Raw genomic sequence first — 22,574 nt, 5'->3', positions numbered from 1 at the left:
CTGAGGCGCTGAGAGACAAAGTAACTTGCACAGGGTCACACAACTACAAGTCAGCTTCCTGGCATCTTGAAAGGCAGGAAAAGACATCTGTGTCCAGTCAGTTAAATTATAACAACCCAGCTTAAGTTTTCACTTTCCAAGAGGCTTTCACAGTTTAGTGTTCTAACCCTGAGAGTAAGATGTGTGTGCTCATTTCATAGATGAGAAGTCTGGGGCTCAGAGGGGACATGGCATGGGGCGGGCTGCCCTGGGAGTGAGTGGCAGAGGTTTGGGCTCCAGTGTGACTTCTTGTCTCCCCACTTGCAGAACTCATCTCATGTGGACCGACGCTCCATGCCCTCCATGGGTTACATGACCCACACCGTCAGCGCTCCCAGTTTACATGGAAAATCGGTAAGGTGAATGACAAGACATAGCCTGCAAAGCCCTATCTCATCAACATTTTCCTTCCTCTGAGTTAGTACAATGCAGTCCAGAGAGCAGCTATCAACCCCCATATTAGAGATGAGGAAACTGAGGCTCAGAGAAGTTGAATGACTTGCTTAGGGTCACCTGGCTGTCACTGGGTCCCCAGTGAAGGGGAAGAGCTTGTCAGGGAAATGTAGGGGAATATTAGGCTTATCTCCTCTTTCAAGATGAATTTTGCCAGAAACATTTTCCAGCTACCCACCTTTTTCCCCAGGCAGTGCCTCTCCTTTCTTCCCTGATCTTTGATTAGTTAGCTAGTTAACTCAATCTTCAAAGCTCAAGTCTGAGACCAGGCATGGTGGTTCATACTTGTAATCCTACCACTTTGGGAGGCCGAGGTGGGTGGATCACTTGACGCCAGGAGTTCAAGACCAGCCTAGCAAACATGGCGAAACCCCGTCTCTACTAAAAATACAAAAATTACCTGGGTGTGGTGGTACACTCCTGTGATCCCAGCTATTCGGAAGGCTGAGATACGAGAACTCAGGAGGTAGAGTTTGCAGTGAGCTGAGATCACGCTGCTGTACTCCAGCCTGGGTGACAAAGCAAGACTGTCTCAAAGCAGAAGAAAAAAAAAGCTTGGGTCTGGGTGAGGTTGCACTGTTGGTTGTTGCTTTCCTGAAAAAAACTTCCTGAAGCCCTTTTACTGCCAGTGCCTTTATTTGTCCTAATGACAGAATTGACACAGTAATTGCTTAACGGTGTCACATCAGTGCTGTCCTGGCACTGACACCGGGGTGAAGAGCATAATTCTAGCAGTGTGCTCCTGCGGTGCTAACTTCCTTGTGCTGTGTCTACACATCTGCAGCTGGAGGAGCTCTCGTTGCTTCTCACCCGGTTAAGGCGGCACCAGGCCAAGTTGGCCAGTGTGCGAAATTTCGCCATCGGCCAGTTACTGCAGCACCAGCTGACCTTTCCCACCTGCCAGGTCAGCACTGGTGGGCTCCTCTCAGGACCGGGGGCAGGGAGTGACATGCTGGCTCGCGTTCGCTCGTGCCCATGCTCTGGTCTGTCTCTGCTGTCTGGCTCTCGCGTGTTCGCTGCCTGTTTGCTTCTGGATGCTACTGCCAGACACTCTGTGGTGGTGGAAGCTGAGCCTACCCTTCTGGCACTGGGGAGGGGGGCTGCATGTGGTGTAGGGGCCCTAAACTGTCGCTTCTCTGGCTGTAAGTAGTGACTGCCAGGCTGGTGTATGGTCAAGTTCAAAGGGCTGTGCTGGCTGACAGCCTTGTTGCCCCCGTGGCCACTGCTTGGGATGTGGAAAGGCACATATGCGTCAGCCTGGAGGGAGATGCAGGGCGCCCTCTCTTATCTGGATGGTGCCCTGCTGCCTCACAGAGTGTCTTCTCATCTCATATCTTGCTGAACCTCACAGTAAGCTGGAAGAGGTTAGGTAGGAGAGGAGTAAGGACCACACACAAGGCAAGTGGAACCAGAAGGGGAAGTGACTTGCTCAGGATCCCTCAGCTAGAAGCATGCAGGCTGCAGCCAAAATCCAAGGCCTGCATGACACAATGTTCTAAACTGTTGCAAGAACGTTGGGCTTTGCAGGCAAGCTTCTCAAGGACTGGCTAGGGGGCTGCCCTCCCGGGTATCTTGAGCAGAAGGATTAAAGAAAAGGATCCCTCCCTGGGGTTGTCCTCAGGCAAAAATAGGTTCAGCCAATGAGGCTGGTCCTCCAGGCTGTACAGAGGTAGGCAGGGGACAGATGAGGAAGGTGACAGGACTGTTACCTTCCTTCCTTGTTCTGTTTAGTGAGTTTTGAGAGATTTAGGAAATGTATTCAGAAAAATGAATGTCAGTGAAAAACTATCATCAGTTGTGAATCTAAGTGATCTTGAATAACCTTCTTCTGTTCTGTCTTACTCCTATGGCAAGTGTGTAGGGACTAAGCTGTTTGGGGAGTATAGATGGGTAAGAAGTTAGTTTAGGGACACAAGACCTTGCAAGCCACTAGTGCCCCTGACAGTTGTCCTTCAGACATTCCCATGCATAAGAGCCCTGCCTCAACTCTTCGTGTGGTTTGTCTGTGTGACTGTCTTACCTCAGAGCTGTAAGCAAAGGCCACTTGCCTCGGCCCTGGCTTGCTTGGCTGTGACCCTCTTAGTCTGCTGAGAAGATGGTGCCTGGATTATTTTTCTTTCACAGCTTTCACAGCTCCTCTGCCTCACAGTTAGCTTCTGTGATCTGCTACACGGGAAAGCATGAGTTTTAGGAAATCAAAGAGTCTTTTTCTTATTTTCACTGTTTCTGGTAATTATACTGAAGAACTTGATAGATTGTCAGAGATGCCACAAGCAGATAGGTCTGACCTTGCACCTGCCTCAGGTAGCTCCTGACATGGCTACATTGGCTCCATGCTGAGCAAAAAGAACCAAACTTGCAGGAAATTTCCAGCAGTTGCTGGTGGTTATCATTCTGGAAACCAAGGTTGTATTGGGACCTCCTGGGTCACCCAGGCCATCTCCCTGCCTCTTCAAGGTGTCCACCCACACCAGTGAGCTTCATCTTCATGCATGTGAAGTGATCCAGACCAAAGGTTTGATGGATGGAATTGGAGCGATGATGACTGATGTGCTATAGCTCAGGTGTGGCATATGCTCCTCCAGGTGGACCTCCCAGGTCTATCTTGGGAGCACAGCACTGCCTCAGCTACCCTAGCCCTGGGGTAGGATCCTCCCTGCCAAACTCTTCCCCTAGCCAGTGGGGGACAAGCTGACTTTCCCCACAGTGACCTGCAAGATCCGCCTTGCTGAAAGACGGCTCTCAGCTGCACCGAGACATTTGTGCTTCCTCTGTGGCCCCTGATGTGTTGGTCTACTGTGGTTCCTTGTTCCCAAAGCTGCACGATGTAAATAATTCACATGTGAAACCTCAAGTTATGGAAACTCTTGGTGTTCATAACTGTGTTTTTCCCTCTCTGCTTCATTTGAAGGCTGATGATACCTACCTCCAGCTGAAGAAAGACCTGGAGTACCTGGATCTAAAGGTAAGTGACATCAGGGTTCCTGCCTTCCTTGCATACTCACCTTTCCGAGAGTGTCACCTCACTGGAGCCAAGCCCAAAGCCAAAGGCCAGACAGGTCTTATCCAATCTGAATTCTAAATCAAGATGTCTCCCATCTTGAATCAGAAGAATTTTATTTCTTACAGACTCAAACTCTGCCTTTTTTCAGTTTCTTGTGAATTTTGTTGTGAGGTCCCTGACTTACAGAATGAGGGCGCGAGACCTTGATCTCTTCCTTCTCTTGGTCAGAACAAAAAGGTCCCTCCAAAAGCAACCAGTCACTTCTTCGGAGTCTCCAGTGGGGGCAGGGGTGTATGTTTGGTTCACTAATGTGGGTTTTCAGCCACAAGTGGTGTGGTGGGTTCTTTGGTTCTGTTGCTAGGGGAGCAGGCTCCACATGGAATCGCATGGCTTTGAGGCTCACCGGTAGTCTCCCATCTCGGTTTAGGAGGTGAAGGCTGGGCCCCTCCCTGTAGGTGATAAGGCTTCAGGCTCTAAATTAGCTTTCTCAGCACAGAGAGAGCCAAGAAAGCTCCTGTAGAGAAGGCAGGAGGCATTCTGCCTGGAAGAGAGGCCTATTGTTCCCTGCCCACAGTCCTCTGAAAGCTCCCACTGTGAAAAGCACTTCTTACGCCTGAGCCATGAAATAGACTGGAGGAATGTGACCTTTAGTCAGCTGTGGGTCTGAAAAGGTGGGTGAGGGGCCATGGGACACTCAGGTGACTGCCACGAGGGGTGGCGTGCCTCCCTACAGTCTCCAGTATACCTGGCTTGGGATAGTTTTAACTTGGGGATCTTCATCCAGCCTCATAGAAGCAGGTGTATGAACATCAGGTCCTAAGGAAGAAGATGGAAAGGGGGTCTCCCCACAATGAAAGGAGATCAGGGCTTTTGATTAGAAATCAACCAGTGCAATTCTGTGTCTGTTGAACACTTGCTCTGTACCCAGATGACATGCGGAGATGCAGAAAAAAATTTGAGTCTGTCTGGTCTTGAGATACTTCCAGATAGTCTTGGGTTGATGAAAGAAATTATCCCCAAATAACAGACTCCTCTACAATGACTAGACAAAGATCTGTTTGGCCTGGTTCTCAGAGCTGAGATGGTGAGAATCTCTGTGGGTTACAACACTGGAGAGGCTTCTGGGAGGAGGTGGCATGTGTTTGAAGCTTTGAAGAGCCAGGGGTGCTGGGGCTGGTTGAGATTTAAAGGGAAGGATCAGTGAGAGCCAAGGAGAGCCAGGGCACAGTGGTTGTGGCCAGGGCAGCAGAGGGGAGGTGGCGCTGGGTCATGCAGGCTGTTGACTCTATCCTAGGCTTTAGGAAGGAAGGTGGATGCTATGAGCAAAAAGACCTGGCTTTAGCATGTGAGGAGAACAAGGAGCTTTCTCTCAAGGCCAGGACTGTCTAACTCACTTGACAGTCAGGTCACACAGAGCTTGAGTGACTGCTCTAAGTATGGTAGTAATTCCTCAGGATTCAAAATGCTCAAGCATAGCTGTATGGACCAAATGTGGCAGCCCAGCCCATCCTCCTGCAGCCTGTGGGGACAGACAGGGTTGTTCCCACCATGCCTATGGAGAGAGATCCAGCAGCCCCCAGCCTCCACCTGCCTTGCGCAGCACCATATCCCCGTTCCTCAGCCTCCCTGACAGCCAGTCAGCAGCTGCCTGCATAGTTCTTGTCACCCCTGACCCAGGGCCCAACAGTCCACTCAGACATACCTGTAGAGCATCCATAGTGCACCTGGGCCTATGGGAGAGGCCTGGCATGCCAGCAGCACAGGTGAGTATAAAACACAGGTATACCAGAGTATTTAGTGCCCAGGGCCAGAGGGAACTAAATGCGCCTGAGCAAGAGCAGTGGGAAATAGCTGCCTTCTGGTTCCTGTTTGTATGTGACAGTGGAAACTCACAGTTGGTCCTGGAGTGATGCTTGGCCTCAGGTTTGTTTTATTTCAAGATCATAGAATTTGAGCTATGCGGGATTAAAGAGGGAGAAACTGAGCCACAGAATGGCACAGCAGAACTAAGAGTCCCTGAGTGTCGACTCCAACAGAAGCTTAATAACAATAGGGGGTTATAATGTGTGCCAGTCACTGCATTTTACTTCTATTAAGTTATTTTACCTCCAAAGTGGCCCTGTAAGGGAAGTGGTGGTATCATCTTTTAATGGATCGTGACTCCGAAAGCCTAATGAGTTTCCCAAGCCTACACAGCAGTTAGCGGGTGTCAGTATTTGGGTGCGGCTCTCACCCTAAAGCCCTTCATCACCTTGCCCCACATCCTCTCTTAAAATAGTGCTCTACCACTGTGTACCCAAAGGCCTTATGTTTTTATGGAGCTGAGCTTGGATTGTTATGCCAAGAAATATATTTCATGGGATAGAGAGAGGCAAGTTACATCCTTGGTGTGTTTTACTACCTAAGAGCTGCACATGATTAGAATGTTATCTAGTTATTGGACTTTCTGGAAGTTGTCATTGTTTGTCATGGAAAACAACTGTGTTGATACCAGTATTCCCCTGGTCTTATAGCTGCTACCCCGGTTGCTAAGTTCCTCTCCAGGAACCAGCTGAACTGCACCAGCAGCCTGGAAGAGGCTTGGCTCACCAGCAGCCACATGCGAGAAACAAGCTGGGTTTTGTGCCAAGTGTGTGTCATCAGTCTGACATGGCTGCCAGAAAGGCTGGCACCCCCCGGCTTCCCTCAGAGGGGCAGGCCCAGATCAGGAGGCAGTAGGCCTACTCTGCCCTGCTCAGACTCAGCTTGGGTTTAGGGTTCCAAGATGAGAGTCCCACTTGAAGATCCAGATGAAGGAAGGGCTGGAATCAGGGGAGAGGTATTGACGGCTTGCAGAACCATGGCTGGGTGTGTTAGGCGGGATGCTTTTGTTTGTAAGTATCTAAAACCCAAAGCAACCTGCTAAGTCGAAAAGGGAATATACTAATTCGTGTAGCCAGGGGCCCCATTCCCGGGGCTCAGCCACATTGTCACTCTTCTACTATCCTTGTGTGTCAGACTTCTTCTTTCCTGTGGAACAAGGGCTGCCTCCACACGGGCAGGGAAGGTGGCTGCCTGCAAGCCCAGATTCACTTCTTCCCTACTCAGTATTCCATGCAGTGAGGGAGGAGTTCCCTAATGGGACACACTGGGTGGAGAAAGGAAGCACAACAGCAGCTGGTACAGCTACAGTGCAGAATGATTGAAGGAGTTAGGGGCGATTCAGGAGAGGCATAGAGACAGCCTGTAAAACTCTGGTATGTCTCCATGTGTTTTCTGTGGCCCTAAGGAGGAATTAAGACACGTGGATGGCAGCTACAAGTAGATAGGTTTCAGTTTAGTAGAAGAAAGACTTTTCTAAAAGGGCCACCTCAGGTGGTGGTGGACTTCCCATCACTAGGGTACAACTGAGGCTCAATGAAACTGAGTGGGATGAATGGTTGGATTAGGAAAACCCCAAGGCTCACTGGTCCTTAGATTCTATGACATGCTGGACAAAATGTCCCTGAGTCAGGGGTCTCTCTGGACATGGTTGAATAGGCCTGTAGACCATTCTGGGCATGGAAATGGAGATAAGCACAGCCCCTCTGGGACCAGCTGCTTATGAGAGGTCCCCCCCTGGCTCCTTGGAGGGGGGTGAGGTAAGGATATAAGCCTCTCTGGAGAGGAGTCTCCCTGCTTGGCATCTGATCTGCTGACCTCTCCCCTCCATGTGCCACATTGACTTGGTGTCCCCCATGTCCCTGTTCGAGAGGCCAAGGACTTAAGGATCCAGAGCCCATCTTCCCCTGCCCCCCAATCAGCTGATGCTCAGCTTCCAGAATCAGGGGTGCTTGTGGGCCCACGTTGAGAAGCTTTACCTTCCTGAAGTGAGCGTTCCTGCTGGGGTGCCAAGTAATCATACAACGGGACACTCTGCTCTTGGGACCCACTTACATTAGTGTGCTTTTTTGGAAATGTTTACTTTGCTGGCATTTTACTTGATGGTGCCAGGGTGAAAAGGACTCACATTGATTAAGCATCTGTTCTTGCCTTGGCAGTATTTGGGCACTTGATGTTCATTTATCTCATTGAATCCTCTCAGCAACTTGAGCAATATGAATTATTATCCCTTTTTTATAACCAGGAACCCAGGTGTCAGAGAAGTAAAGTAACTTCTGCAAAGTTACACTGCTGGGACATGTACGCAGCAACTGACTTCATACCTGCCTTCTTTCGTCCATGCATCACACGCTTTGCCCACCCTAAAGTCGTGTTCGTTGAATTGTATTCTTGGCATTGATGTTCTGCTCTTCAGAACCCTATACCTTAGCTGAGTCAGAAGGGTGGGGTGTGGGGTTCACTGTTGTTGACAATTTAAGTTGTCTTTATGCTGCTGTGAAGCACAGCCAGGAAGATGAGGGTACCTGCTGTCACTCGTGGAGCCTTTGTAGATAGAAAAGGTTGCATTCAGCCCCAAAAAGGCTTTTGTCTTCAGTGAGGGATGTGCTGTCAGTGGCTTCAGGGTTACTGGAATCTGGACTCTTCCTGACTGTTTGAACCTGAGATCAGGACTTTTCTGTTCAGGCTGTTTCCAAAATCAGCTTCTGGGACAGTTTTTAAAGTTGTAATTGGGGATGCCACATACTTCAGAATCACCTGGGAGCTTGACAAAAGCACAGACCTGGAGGGTTCTATTGAATTGGACACTCTGCTGCCCAGAATTCTGCATTTTTGTCAAGCTCTGGGGTGATTCTTGTGCACACTAGGGTTTGAGGTCTATTGTTCTGGAGAAGAAATTATTAACCCTGGCTATGAACGAGAACTGTTGGGGAGTTTTAAAAATGAATATAAATGTCTGGGTCCTACCCCTTAGAGACTGTGATTTAATTGGTAATATTCAGGTATTACTCCTTAATTAAAACAAACAAACAAACTCCTTAGGTGTTTTTAATGCACATCCAGCATCGAGAAACATGGTTTTGAAGTAGCGACTCTCAAAATGTGATCCTCAGACCGAAAGTGTCAGTATCTGGGAATTCATTAGAAATGCAAAATCTTGGGTCCCACCCCAGATCTGCACCACAAGAACCTCCAGGGATGGGGCCCAGCAAATCTGTGTATTTGCCCTCTGGCTGATTCTGATGCATGCTAAAGTTTGAGAACCCCTGTTTTAGGGCAGTGCTTCTCAATCCTGGCTGCATATTCGAATCACCCAGGAGAGTGTTTAAGAATCCCAGTGCCCAGGCCCCATGGTGGAACTCAGGCATCGGTACTTTTTAAAGCTCCCCCAGTGATTCCAGTGTTCAGCAAGGGCTGAGATCCACTGTCCTAGGTAATGAGGACAATGTTCCCAAAAAGGAGCTATAAGCATTTGGGACCGTGGGTAAGACATAATCATGTAGATGCACCACAGTTCTGGTGGAACTTAAGGTTGAGTGGGGGTGAGATGAATGCATGGCACGACTCTAAACTAGTGTCTTACAGAATGTGATGAGGGAGGACAAAAGAAGCAGCAAGTTCCCTTCTATCATGTTCCTCCTTGCCTTCTGCAGCAGAACCAGGAAGGAAATGAACACTGAAATTGCACTCCCACAAAAACCAGCCTGTGCAAAAGTCCCTTCAGACAGCATATAACATTTTATAAAAAGGAGAGAGCTGCAGTCTGGGAAGGTCCCATGGCCCATGGGAGGAGCATCCACGGTCCCATGGAAGTAGCATCACCAAGATTCAGGCCTGGTTGTTTGAATTGCATAGCACACAGCCTCCTTAAAGTTTTCCCTTTGCCAGTTCCCCAAATTCTGGCTGCTTCAAGTGTCATTTGATGTCTCACCTGTTACATTTTGTTGTATTTGCCTTTTTGTTTGGAACAGATTAAAAATAATGAACCTTTGATCAACGTGCTTTACAAAGTGCTGAAGAAGTCAGCACGGGGCTGTCGGCCCAGGAGAAGCGTAAGATGATCTGATCCGTGTCTCCAAGCGGGGTCATTCCATTGCTTCTGGCTCGGTGCCGACTTCATCACTTGCTTAACCAGTTGCTCTCCTGACCGCCCCAGGCTTCCCGCAAGTCATTTTGGTTTATTTTCTTTCAACTGAAGCTCTCTTCAGCATTTTGGCTGATGCACCAGGCTGAGCCTCTCATCTGCAGTTTTCTGTGACTCCATGTTTTGTGCTGCCAAGGGTGGGGGAGCTTGCCTGGCTTGCCACCAGCTTGTGTTGTGTTTCCATCATCACGTGTCTGCCTCCATGGCGAGGGCTCACCCAGACAGAGTTGAGCATGAGTTTCTTGGGAGGGAACAGCAGTTATTGGTCATCTTCCAAGAGCCAGGGTATCCTCAGATTCCACGGTGGCCCTGAGATTAAGGTGGCACTTTTTGGGGGCAGGCAGTTGGTATTTGGATAACAGCCTGGAGCTGGACTAGAATAAAATGCCACCCCCTGCCCCTACCCTCTTTGATTGATGCAGAAGTAGGGACTGCAATGTGGCCAGCTCTCACAGCATTCCAGGGGAGGATGCAGATCGAGAAGCAGGTGTTGTGTCCAACCATCGTGAGCCTTGAGAAAGTGGGTTGGGATGTGGTGGAGGGGAGGGAAGATGCCTGGGTGGCCTTTGATTCCCCTCTGATGGAGAGACTCTTTCCAATGGATGAGCACCCACAGAATTTTACCTTTTCTGATGACAGAGATGCTGGGGGGACGCAGAGTTGATGTTTTAAGTGTATTTGAACATGGCTATAACAAACACACTTTTAAAAGGAAAATTAGATGTAATACAGTACACGTGGATATAATATTTCTTAGCAGCCTCGGCTGTCTGGAGCAGAGCTACATTCAGAATCTTAACGGTTCTCTGAGCTGTAGAAACAGCTCTCATCAAGCCCATGCTCTAAAGCCTGTGACCTTTCGTCCATAGGAGACAGAGCCAGCTCACATTACTTTGACACATTCATGAACTCACTGAGCAAACATTGCCCGAATTTCTTCAATATGCTAGGCCCTGGCTGGGCTTTGAGGATACAGAGGAAAGGCATCCATCTCCACAGTCACCCCTAATTAGGTTACTCTCTAGTGAGGAGAGACAAATGAGCAAACGGAACATTGTACTCTAATGTGCTGGGTGCTGTAGTAGCGGCAGATGCAACGTGTGGAAAGAGCACCCTGAAGGGCATCACCCCCAGTTAAAGGGAGAGAAGAGATGTAAGTACCTCTTATCAGTCGAGCTTATAGTCCTTTGAATTCCTAACCCACAACACCTAGTAAGCAGCAGTTTTTTTGTTTTTTTTTTTTGACACGGAGTCTCGCTCTGTCACCCAGGCTGGAGTGCAGTGGCGCAATCTCAACTCACTGCAACCTCTGCCTCCCAGGTTCAAGAGATTCTCCTGCCTCAACCTCCCGAGTAGCTGGGACTACAGGTGCGCGGCACTGCGCCTGGCTAATTTTTGTATTTTTAGTAGAGATGGGGTTTCACCATGTTGGCCAGACTGATCTTGAACTCCTGACCTCATGATTCACCTGCCTCGGCCTCCCAAAGTGCTGGGATTACAGGTGTGAGCCACCGTGCCTGGCAAGATAAGCAGCACTTTAAAAAGGGACAAGAGAAATCTACTTCTTAGAAAAAGAGGTAGTACTAATATCCTGAGAGGGAGGAGAAAAAGGTTGAATGTATATTCAGTATTCCATGAAGGCAGCAAAGGGCATACTTTTAGAAAGCTTTCCATCAAAAAGTATAATTTAGAGGATTCAGCTTCTTCTCAAAATGTCCTTTTTATATAAAATATCTCATTCTTTTCCTGATGGTGCTGGATAAATGAGGCATCGCTCAATTAGATTTTCTGGCTTGTTATTTAAGTATCAAAAAGACATCCTCTGTAAAAAGCTTCAGTGAAATAAGGGGAAGAGTTTTGCTGGGGGAAAGAATCCCCAGAGTGTATCTCCATTTGAAAATGATTTCTACCTAGAAAATGAGCCCCAAAGGTCAGCCGGTTTGGAGAATAGACAACCTCCTTGTTCTTGGCTTTGATGAAAGGATGATGACATAGAGCGAAGACTTCACTGCTTTCACCTGCTTTTTCTCCTGGGTTCCCCTGAGTTTAAAACCCACATTCTGCCTGAGAAGTTCAGCTGTTTGTGATTCACCAGGATTAACTTCATGCCCACCTCCCCACACCTCCCTGCACCGCCCCCCTGCATTGCAGGAGACAGCAGTCTGTTTGTTTGTGGATCGTTGCAGTCTTGTGTTCTGCAACTGTGTGTATACGTGTATGTACACATAATCTGACAGTCTGAAGAGCAGAATTTGGCTGGAGTTCTATTTTTTCCGGGAACTCAACAACACTGACCTACATGTGTTTCCCTTTGACCTACATGCAATGCAATTCAATAAGCATTTGCTGAGTTTGTGCCAGGTCTTCTGTTCAGGGCTGACTTATTAAGATAAAACAATGGTTCCGCCCTCTTCTGTGCGACCAAAGGGATCGTGGGAATGGGTGGGGCATGTGTGTAGCCCAGAATCAGTCCTCACTCCAAGGCAGGGAAAGGTCCTCTCCCTTGACCTTTGGATTTGCTCATGACAGTTTGCAGGGAGAGGTAGCATAGGACAGTTGGGCACATGAAGGGCTTGAGCACTGAGTGGAATGTTTGCCAATTTATTTCCACCCCCAATCCACACTGACAAACTTCCTGGACCTTACAGATAGAATGGGGAGAAATCTACACCTCTCTCTCCAGCAGCTATCGGTCCACATTGGGACCTCTCTGCATAGCACACACACACCACCTGTCTCTGCCACTGTTAGCTCCACCCTCCATTTTCCTGGTCAGATCTGCAAAATAGAGCTCAGTGAGGTGGTTTCTCCTACATTAGGCAAAATAGATTTGGTTCTCCCTGGCCTTGTCTTGGCCATGGGAGGGTGCATCTGTGAAAGTCACTCCCCTCAGTCCCTGCATGACTTTTGGCAAGAAAGAAATTGGGGGAAATGGAAAAATGGGATAAGTAAGATTTAGATTCTCAGGAGTCAGTGAGAGACAGGCAGCATATTGCCTACTTTGAGTCAAGTGAGGGATGGGAAATGTAAAATCCCATTGGCCCGCAAGTTTGGGTGACTTTTTATATTGCTTTATGGTTTCCTTTCTTGTAACTTACACAAGTACAGCCTAGCCTCAGTTATTCAGGGAACAATTAAAAACCCTTGCTGGGAACTAGCCGGGTTCCTTTTTACCTTGGCCAGGTCTTCTTCCCAAATGGTAAAGAGTAAGGAAGGCTGGCCTTACCCACGGGGAAGTGGGCTGCTCAGAGACTTCCTTAAACTAAGGATTGACAATGGTCAAGGGATTTGCTTGTTCCTCTGGGTCTGCCCATCTCACCACCCTGGGCAGGGGGTGATGGGCTTCGTAACTTGTGTTTGTTCCCAGGTTCAGTAGTACACCTCTGTCTTATCGGTGGCAAATCTTCCAAGATTCATGCTGATTTTTCACATTCATTTTAGGCAAATATATACTTTTAAAATTGATGATCCTTTAACTTGAACATCTACATTTTCTTTAACTCAAAGGACTTACCAGCATTACTAGAATCATCAAAAGGTTTTGGTTTTTTCCTAAAATGAAATAGGCATAGAAATAGCAAAGTATGGCCCAAGTTTTTGTCCCTCTCATACTATGACCCTACCTGCCACTGCCAAGGACTTCCACACCATCCATTATAGGATGAATTTTCTTTCCTGAGTTCTGATCTCAAACACCATGGTTAAATCTCTTTTAAATTGTTCGCCTCCCAGATGACAGGCCGGGACCTTCTCAAGGATCGAAGTCTGAAGCCTGTGAAGATCGCTGAGAGCGACACTGACGTGAGTGAGCAGAGTGACACGCTGACCCCTCAGCTGCCTCCTGACCCAGACCCCGGGTGAACAGCTTCAGGCAGGGCTTGGATGGTTCTGTAGCCAAAGGCTGTCTGATCGCAATCCCAAGGTCATGTCCTTTTCTCATCACCCCAGGCCCTCTCCACCTGTTCTTGCTTTTAGGTCAAACTGAGCATCTTCTGTGAACAAGACAGGGTCCTCCAGGACTTGGAAGACAAGATACGAGCCCTTAAAGAGAACAAAGTACGTGTCAGTTTTGAATAATCTTGGAATGGGCAGAGGGGCATTTTGTCCTGTCTTTCTTGAGACATAGGCTGGACCCTCATGTTAGTATTGAAGAGCAGATGTTAGCTTATTTTTAAAAAAATGCACCGGGTGCGGTGGCTCATGCCTGTAATCTCAGCACTTTGGAAGGCCAAGGCAGGTGGATCATGAGGTCAGGAGTTCGAGACCAGCCTGACCAACATGGTGAAACCCTGTCTCCACTAAAAATACAAAAATTAGCTGGGCATGGTGGTGGGCGCCTGTAATCCCAGCTACTCAGGAGGCTGAGGCAGAAGAATTGCTTGAACCCGGGAGGCAGAGGTTGCAGTGAGCCGAGATCACGCCACTGTATTCCAGCCTAGGCAACAGAGGAAGACTTCGCCTCAGGAGAAAAAAAAAAAAAGCCTTTGTGTTTAAATGGTGTTTCTTAGGGGTTTCTATCTTATAGAGACCCTCCTGCCCCCATTCTGCTTTGGCTTACCTCTCCGTGGAGGCCCTGCGAGGTGAGCCTGGGAGAGGAGCTCCACTGGCTTATATGTGATGACCCCAGGTCCCTGAACCCCAGGGAAGCAGGGTTCCTTTGGAGGAAGTGGCTGTAGTCATTACAGGGCAGAGGCCTTTGCTTCCTAAAGCTCCTTGTCTCCTAGGATCTGGGCTATGGAGGCAGCAAGTCTGGATGGGAGTGCCGGAATGGGCCAGGGGCCACCAACATTTGGCCTTTTCTATTCTTAAAGTATTTTTTTCCTTTTGCATTTTAAATTTGTGATGCTGGAGGTTGACAATATACTCTTTTCCCTAGGAGGCTAGAGAGGTTTTTGTTTTTTGTTTTTTTAATTCTTTGATTTATCCTCTTAGCTTAGTTTATCCTCTTAGTTTATCCCATAAAGAGTTAGACAGCTGTATCCCTAGTTTATAGATGACAAAATTGAGGCACAGAGCTGTTAGGTACTTTCCCCAGCCTACTCCCTAGACAGAGTCAGAGCTGGCATCAGAGCCCCGACTGTGGGCCCACATCTCAGCGCTGGTCCCTTCAGCCTTGGTTAGGTCCAGTAGCTTTGGTTCCTGGTATGGTACGGGGAGGCCTCTGGGGACTGTCCTCCTATACTGCTGTTTTTTGGCCCTTTGTGGTGCAGGACCAGCTAGAATCTGTGCTAGAGGTGTTGCACAGACAGATGGAGCAGTACCGAGACCAGCCCCAGCACTTGGAGAAGATTGCCTACCAGCAGAAGTTGCTGCAGGAGGACCTTGTCCATATCCGAGCTGAGCTCTCCAGAGAGTCCACTGTGCGTAGAGGGTGGCAGACCTGTCTCCCTCAGGACGGGCTGAGCAAGGGGCTGCTTTTCTCCCCTCCCAAGAGGTAGTTGAGTTGGTGTCCAGAGGCAAGAGTCCTGAAATAGCAGAGCTTCTCCAGTAGCAGAACTGCCACCTGACAGTAGATGACCTTGTCTGGGGGTGACATGTCTGCCTGCACGTGTGCCTTAGGCTGCTTACCACAGCGACTCTTGAAGGCCAGTGACACCCAGTGGGCCAGATTCTTCAGAGCTGCCTGCAAGGCTGTTCCCCTGATCTGTGTGCAGTTAATTCCAAGTTGTCAGAATCTGCTTTTTCACTTTTCAGTCTGTTGTGGTACAGGCCAGGGCTGAGAATCAAAGCATCCTGAGGGTGGAAGAGTGAACAGCGCAGGTGACCAGGGTCAGAGCACAAATGACAGGATGCCACGCTCTTTCCTGCTCCTCTCTCTCTCCCACCAGGCCTGCCGGGTCTCCTTCCCTCTTCCCCTGGCTGGGTCAGCATGGTCAGGAGTACAGGTGTTCGTGAGGCCTTCCAAGGGGGCAGGGGATAACTAAGAACCGGAAGCATTGTCTTGGCCAACAGGAGATGGAAAATGCTTGGAACGAATACCTGAAGTTGGAGAATGATGTGGAACAGCTGAAGCAGACCCTGCAGGAGCAACACAGAAGAGCCTTTTTTTTCCAGGTGACCTGATACCTGTCCATCCCTTCTGAGCTCTTGTTTTTTGTTTTTCCAAGAGACTTCACCTGTGGGGGCTGTGAGCACTGCTCAGAGTCCTTCTCCCCCTCAGCCCCAGATGCTCCACCCCTGTAAAGGAGCCACCCCAAGCTCTCCCTTGAGGATCCCTTCCCCAAGCCAGGTTGTGATGAGAAGCTTCACCCCATTCCCCTTGCCTTGCTGCTCTCAAAGACAAGCTCTTGGGTGTTTTAGAAAGGGCTTTACTTCTGATCATTTGGTGTCATCAGTAATCACAGAGTGATCCGTGTTCCTGTAGTTCTTGGCCCCATCTTAGGCTGCTAGCTCATCACTTAGACAGCAGCAGGAAGTGCCCACCCCTTCCCTCCTCTGATTCCTGGAGATAGATGTTATCACACCTCTACCAGAGGGAGACAGTGTGAATTCTGTCCTTTGAGGCACTCTGGTCTCCAGGCAGTCATCTGCATTTCTGGAGGCCAGGCTGGGTGATGCCCATCTCTGTGACCCCTATACCACTCAGGAAAGTTGGCCTTAGAGCCCTGCCACTTCACCCTTAAAAAATCAGGCCACCCTATTGATAGCTGCTTCTGTCCCCCAGAAGTGAGGCAATGAAAGGACCTGTGTGGTTTTTCTTCTTCCAAATTGCCCAGTGTTCCCCCACTGTGGTGCTTAACCAGGTTTCCACCCCACCCTCACAATTTTTTAAGTGGAAAATAACCTGTTTTTTTCTCACCTGACTTAAGATCTATATCTTCTCCTTTCAGGGCCCTGACATAATAAGTGTGTTTGAATTCAGCAAGCATTAATTGAGGCTTCTTGTATATGAGGCACCACGCTGGGCCACTTTTGGTGCTGGGCTTGCTAACTGATAAGATAGTTCTAACCAAGGCTCTTTGTTTAAGTGATTTAATGAGTATATTGACTCTCCAGACATTAGCCTCACCCCAGAAAGTTGAAGGAAATTCTGGAGTAGGGTGTAGGTGTGTGGGCCCTGAGGCTTTTCCAAGGGCCCTGCTGTCCCTCTGTTCATGCAGAGATGGTTCCCAGAGAGCCCTGCCTAGGACCACGTGGAGGAGACCCTCGCCTGTGGCTCAGGGCTGGCCTACAAGACTCTCCCCAGCACTTGTCTATCTCCTGCTGCTATTGGGGTCGTTTTCCTCCCATAATTTCTCTTCATCCACACTGGCTAACATTTCACTACTCTTTTTTGTAGCCCCAGCATTTACCGTAATGACTTGAAAATACTAGGTGAATGTTGTTGACAAAGTCCTTCAATTATTTCTGGTTATGAGTTTATAAAACTGCCCAGGTTATACCTATTTTCTTGGACTTCAGTGATCTGAATTTTTTTAGCAGTGATTTTTTTTTGCTTTATTTTTAGCAGTAATTTTTTTAAGCTTTTCATTCTTTGTTTCTGTAATTACACAAATGGTACATGAATACGTGTCTTTGAAAAGGCCAAAACAGTAAGAAGCAAAAACGAAAAATGATATAAAAGTTCCTCTTCCCCCCTCCCTTTCTGCCCCTCCCATCACCCTCCCTATGTGTCATCAGTGCTATCTATTGGTGGCATTGCCTTCTAGACCATTTTCTATGCATTTTCAAAAATATGCACATGCATAGAATCATATGATTTATTCAGGGATGGGAGCAGGTAAAAGGCTTACTTGAAGAGGATCACACTTACACATTATTTGGCAACTCACTTTTTTTGTCATAACCTGATATCGTGGAAATCTTTCCAGGACAGTTAATCCAAAATTTATGCTGCCCAATAAAATATAAATTAATTAAAAGTAACTGAAATTCAAAATGTATTCCTCATTTACACCAGACTCATTCAAGTGCTCCATACCCACATGTGACTATCGGCTACTGTCTTGGACAGCAAGGATTATAGGTTTCTATCATCTCAGAAAGGTGTATTGGGCAGCGCCAGTCTAAGGAAATTAAACTTGTTTTTCTTGACTGTTACATACTATTTCACAGTCTGGGTGTTTTCTACTTTAGCCATTCCTCTTCTGATAGCATTTAATTATTTTCAGCGTTTTGCTTTTATAAATGGTGGTGTGATAAAGATTCGTGTAACTGCGTTTTCACATTGTTTACAAGTATCTGTGTAAGATAGGCTCCTAGGAGTGGACTTGCTGGGGTTGGAATGAGTATACATCTTAAAAGTTGATGGATATGCCAAACCACCTTCTAAAGGGCTGCACCTGTTTATCTTCCTACCCACAGCAAATGAAAGTACTGGACCTATTTGCTCACATCCTTGTCAGCACTTGTAATTGATCTTTTTAGTTTTGCTAGTCTACTAAATGGCATCTTGCTTTAATTTGCATTTATTTAGTTATTAGCAGGTTAAATATCTATTCGTATGATTATTGGCCATTTGTGTCTTTACTGTGCCTTATGTCCTGGTGATTTAACATATAGCAGGCCTAGAATCTTTTTTTTTTTCCCCCTTCCCTCCCAAAAGCAAATAGATACACTGTGGCAGGTCTTTGTCACAGATGCCCTGGAGAACTCAGCCCCATGACTTACTCTCAAATAGGCCAGCCTGGAGCCTGCATCTTGATTTCCACCTTGCCTGCGGCACTGCTCACACTTTCCCTAAGTGGCACAGTAACCTGGGAAGCTAACAAAGCCCTGCTTTGAGCAGGCACTGTGCTAGCTTCTTTGGTGTCATTCTAGGCCAGGCAGGCTGTTAGAGCCCTAGATAAATCATCAGCACTGCAGATCCGCTTGCAGCCCCATGTGCAGATTCTCAGTAACAGGGCTTAGAAATTCGCCTCCCTGTAGTCAGGTTTGGCTGCAGGAAAATAGCCGTTTCGGTCAAGGCTAAAACAGTGAGTTCAAGGCTTTGCTGAAAGCAGCACATAGGAGCCTTTCTACCCAGTGTAGTGGGAGGAGGCAGGAATGAAACTCCACCCCCTCATTTCCCCCAAAATTCCCCTCCCCTCATTATGAAGGCCCAAAATTCCATCACTGTTGGAGAAGGATAGGGACTCTCCAGCCTTTTTTATTCTCTGCTCTCTGTTCTTTTCTCACATGTGGGGGTGACAGAAAGGCATCAGGGGGGCAAGAAAGTGGCTGACAGGGGAGCTTTGCCAGGGAGCTATGGAGGAGGAAGAGGACTGCGTTTAATCCCTTTCTTTACCTGTTCCCAACACTCAGCTTGGGGACTTCAGCCCTAGAGGTCACCCTCTTACATACACATGCCCTGGGCTCGGTAATACACCTGTCTGTTTTAGGATGCTCATGCTTTGGCATGGAGCTGAGAATCAAACCCATTATTAGCTTGCCAGACCTGAGGATGTGCTTTATGTTGGAGGGGTTGAGAGAGAGAGTGAGAACTGTGAGCCCCACCTTGGGACAGGAGGCTTTGGACTTCTGTTGTCCTGGCTGTTGGAAAGTATTTGCTCAGGGAATTTTACATGACTGGTCCTTTATTCACGTATCATGTATGCACTGAGAACCTGCTAAGTGCCAGGCCCTGTAGGGATGGATCAACGAGCAGTATCGGGCAGGTCCATGAGGCTCATGCAGTGCAAGAACTCTTCCAGTTGAGGGGTAGCTAGGTGCCTCGAGAGGAGATGGGGTGGGAAGCCTGCCTTTATTTTAGTCCGTGGGGTGGGACCAAGGCTATCTTTCCCCCACTTTAACTTAAAAGTCGAGAGAATACTACATTTGATGTTTAAACAGCCCCGTCAAGAGATGGCCGTAGTCCCTTAACCGCATCAGACCCCTCTGCACCTCTTTTAGATCCTCTTCCCATTCGATTTTGGTTGTCAGAATGCACATGATCATATAGCCTAGGTCCTTCCCCATTGTATGTAGATATGTATTTTTTGGAGTTTATAATTTTTTTAAATTGATATATAAAAATTGTACTCTTATTGTGCTAAAAAAATTAACAGCTTTATCATATATTTCACATGTCATAAAATTAACCCTTTCGGCTGGTCATGGTGGCTCACGCCTATAATCCCAGCACTTTGGGAGGCCAAAGCAGGAGGATCACTTGGAGCCAGGAGTTCAAGACCATCCTGGGCCACATAACAAGACCCCTGTCTCTACAAAAACTGAAAAAGAAAAAGAAAAACTAGCCAGGCATGGTGGCATGCTCCGGTACTCCTAGCTACTTGGGAGGCCAAGGCGAGAGGATCACTTGAGCCCAGGAGTTTGAGGTTACGGTGACCTTGATCATACCACTGCACTTCAACCTGGGCAACAAAGTGACCCTATCTCAAAAAAATAAATAAATAAATAAATTCACCCTTCTAAAGTATACATTTCAGTGGTTTTTAGTATATTCACAGCATGATACAGCCGTCACCATAATCAATTTTATAACACTTCATCATCCCCCAGTAGAAATCCTGTATCCATTAACAGTCACTCTCATTCCCCCAGCGTCCCCTCTGCCCTTGCCAAACACTAATCTACTTTCTGTTTCTACTGATTTGACTAGTCTGGACATTTCTTATAAATGGAATTATGTAATGTGTGGCTTTTTATGACTAGCTTCTTTCCCTCACATGTTTTCAAGGATCATCCTTGTTGTAGCATGCATCAGCACTTCATTCCTTTTTATTGCCAACTAATATTCCATTCACTACTGTATTTTTAACTAAACCTCAAATATCGGGTTCAGCTGACTTTTTAAAAATGTTTTTTATATCCTAGAGATGGTGTAAACTCTAGTCCTTGCCTTCCCTTCTGTCATGATTACATAGGACAGTGCCTTTCAAAAAAATTGTGGTAAAGGCCAGGTGCAGTGGCTCACGCCTGTAATCCCAGTACTTTGGGAGGCCGAGGCAGGCAGATCATCTGAGGTCAGGAGTTCAAGACCAGCCTGGCCAATGTGGTGAAACCGCGTCTATACTAAAAATACAAGAATTAGCCAGATGTGGTGGTGGGTGCCTGTAATCCAGCTACCTGGTTGGTTGGCTGAGGCAGGAGAAATGCTTGAACCTGGGAGGTGGAGGTTGCAGTGAGCTGAGATGGCGCCATTGCACTCTAGCCTGGGCAACAGGAGTGAAACTCCATCTCAAAAAAAAAAAAAAAAAAAAGGAAAAAACTGTGGTAAAATACACAGAACATAAATTTACCACCTTTATTATTATTATTTTGTTGAGACAGGGTCTCACTCTTTTGCCCAGGCTGGAGTGCAGTGGTATGATCTTGGCTCACTGCAACCTCTGCCTCCCAGGTTCAAGCGATTCTCATGCCTCAGCCTCCCAAGTAGCTGGGATTACAGGCGCACACCACCATGCCTGGCTAATTTTTGTATTTATAGTAGAGATGGGGTTTCACATGTTGGCCAGGCTGGTCTCAAACTCCTGGCCTCAAGTGTTTACCTCCTTGGCCTCCCAAAGTGCGGGAATAACAGACAAGAGCCATTGCACCCGACTCATCTTGATTATTTTTAAGTATATAGTTCAGTGGTGTTAAGTACATTCACATTTTTGTGCGCCCAATCTCCAGAACTTTTTATCTTGTATAACTGAAACATTATACACATTAAATAGTTCTGCATTCTTCTCTCTCCCCCGCCCCCAGCAACCACTGTTGTACTTCCTGTCTCTACGAAATTGACTACTCTAAGTATGTCATACAGTATTTTAGTGGAATGGCACAGTGTTTACGGCAGTCTGTTTTTAAATTAGGTAGGCAAGCTGGACTGCTGAAAGCTACTCTGAAATTTCTCCCTGGATCGTGGGCATTTTCCTTGTCTATGCTTACCTAGAAAGCTATGAAGCAGGCTTGGTTCTAGCACTAGTGGGGTTTCCAGAGGGGATGCTGCCCCTCAGGGCGGGGGGCTCTGTCTGAAATGGTAGGATAAGTCCTAAGAAGAAACTTGTAAGGAGCTAAGAAGGCAAACCCACCACTTCGTCTTCCTCAGGAGAAATCGCAGATACAGAAAGATCTATGGAGAATTGAAGATGTCACTGCAGGCCTGAGTGCAAATAAAGAGAACTTCAGAATTCTAGTGGAGTCAGTAAAAAATCCGGGTGAGCTGTTCATCTTCCTGGATGTGGGGTATCTGGTTGGGGGCAGGGTGGTGGGAGGGTGGAAGGCTGGGAACCAGGTGGGTGGGATGGCCCTTGGGGAGGTTGAGTCTTCGAGGTGCTAAATTACTCCACTCATCCTCCAAGGAAGGGGGTCTTTGTTCCATCCCGTGCTTTGTTTCCTTCTATGCCCCTTAGAGAGAAAAACGGTGCCTTTGTTTCCTCACCCGCCTGTGCCTTCACTCTCAACTTCTGAGAGCAAGCCGCCCCCACAGCCCAGTCCTCCCACCAGCCCTGTGCGGACCCCTCTGGAGGTTCGACTCTTCCCCCAGCTGCAAACCTACGTGCCGTACCGACCTCACCCACCCCAGCTGAGGAAAGTGACATCCCCCCTTCAGTCACCAACTAAGGCGAAGCCCAAAGTTGTAAGTAGTGATAACTAGGAGCTGAATGCCATTGTTTCCTCTCTGTCCTCAGATTACCTTCTCCTGGGAGAGAAACTCCTGGGAAAACTTGGGGAAATGGACCCAGCCAGCGTCCTAAAGGAGTCCTTAGTCACAAGCAGTTAAAAAGTAGTATTTCCCTGCTATTGTGCCTTAGACTGTCAGAACTGGAAGAGCCCTGGAAGATGATCTAACCCAACTCTCCCATTTTGCAGTTGGGAAAACTGAGGCCCACCAAGAAGAAGTGAGCGTACTGAGTAGGGTGGAGTTTGTGATCTGCAGAGAGGTGTGTGGCTGTGGACGAAGCTGTCCCCATGCAAACCTTTGTGCAAATCCGCAGGGGGCTCTCCTGCAGTTACACAGCCTGTGGGCAGTGAGCTCAGTCCAGTGGAAAAATGTCCTTCCCTTCACCCGCCGCTGAACACTGGGCTGGGTTGTGAGGATGCTTTGATCTTTAAAATAACCTCGCAGAGTATACACAGCAAGAGCAGTATCCCCATTCCACAGAGAAGAAAACTAAGAGCCTAAATTGTTGACATTTGCTCAATGTC

General features: G+C 47.7%; 1 protein-coding gene across 25 annotated transcripts in view; it reads left to right on the top strand.

Moving 5' to 3' along the window:
• PLEKHA7 (pleckstrin homology domain containing A7) overlaps positions 1–22,574 on the top strand; it is a 245,255-nt gene that overhangs the window by 207,496 nt on the left and 15,185 nt on the right. For 13 of the 25 annotated variants that reach the window (XR_001707174.4, XR_001707175.4, XM_016920488.4 and 10 more), the window contains 10 exons: positions 307–393; positions 1,277–1,396; positions 3,404–3,457; positions 9,328–9,408; positions 13,233–13,301; positions 13,476–13,556; positions 14,711–14,860; positions 15,453–15,554; positions 21,475–21,583; positions 21,779–22,005. Coding sequence is in view for 22 of the 25 variants with exons in the window: in XM_016920488.4 (XP_016775977.2) it covers positions 307–393; positions 1,277–1,396; positions 3,404–3,457; positions 9,328–9,408; positions 13,233–13,301; positions 13,476–13,556; positions 14,711–14,860; positions 15,453–15,554; positions 21,475–21,583; positions 21,779–22,005 (1,080 nt within the window). In the remaining 3 variants the exon portion in view is untranslated. The remainder of the gene's footprint in view (positions 1–306; positions 394–1,276; positions 1,397–3,403; positions 3,458–9,327; positions 9,409–13,232; positions 13,302–13,475; positions 13,557–14,710; positions 14,861–15,452; positions 15,555–21,474; positions 21,584–21,778; positions 22,006–22,574) is intronic. The other 12 variants (XR_008537813.2, XM_063783857.1, XM_016920491.4 and 9 more) reach the window with 3 other exon arrangements.

Source organism: Pan troglodytes, chromosome 9 (genome assembly GCF_028858775.2).
Source record: "Pan troglodytes isolate AG18354 chromosome 9, NHGRI_mPanTro3-v2.0_pri, whole genome shotgun sequence".
Lineage (NCBI taxonomy): Eukaryota > Metazoa > Chordata > Mammalia > Primates > Hominidae > Pan > Pan troglodytes.
The sequence above is the reverse complement of the archived record's forward strand: the minus strand, read 5'-3'. Positions and strand labels throughout refer to the sequence as shown.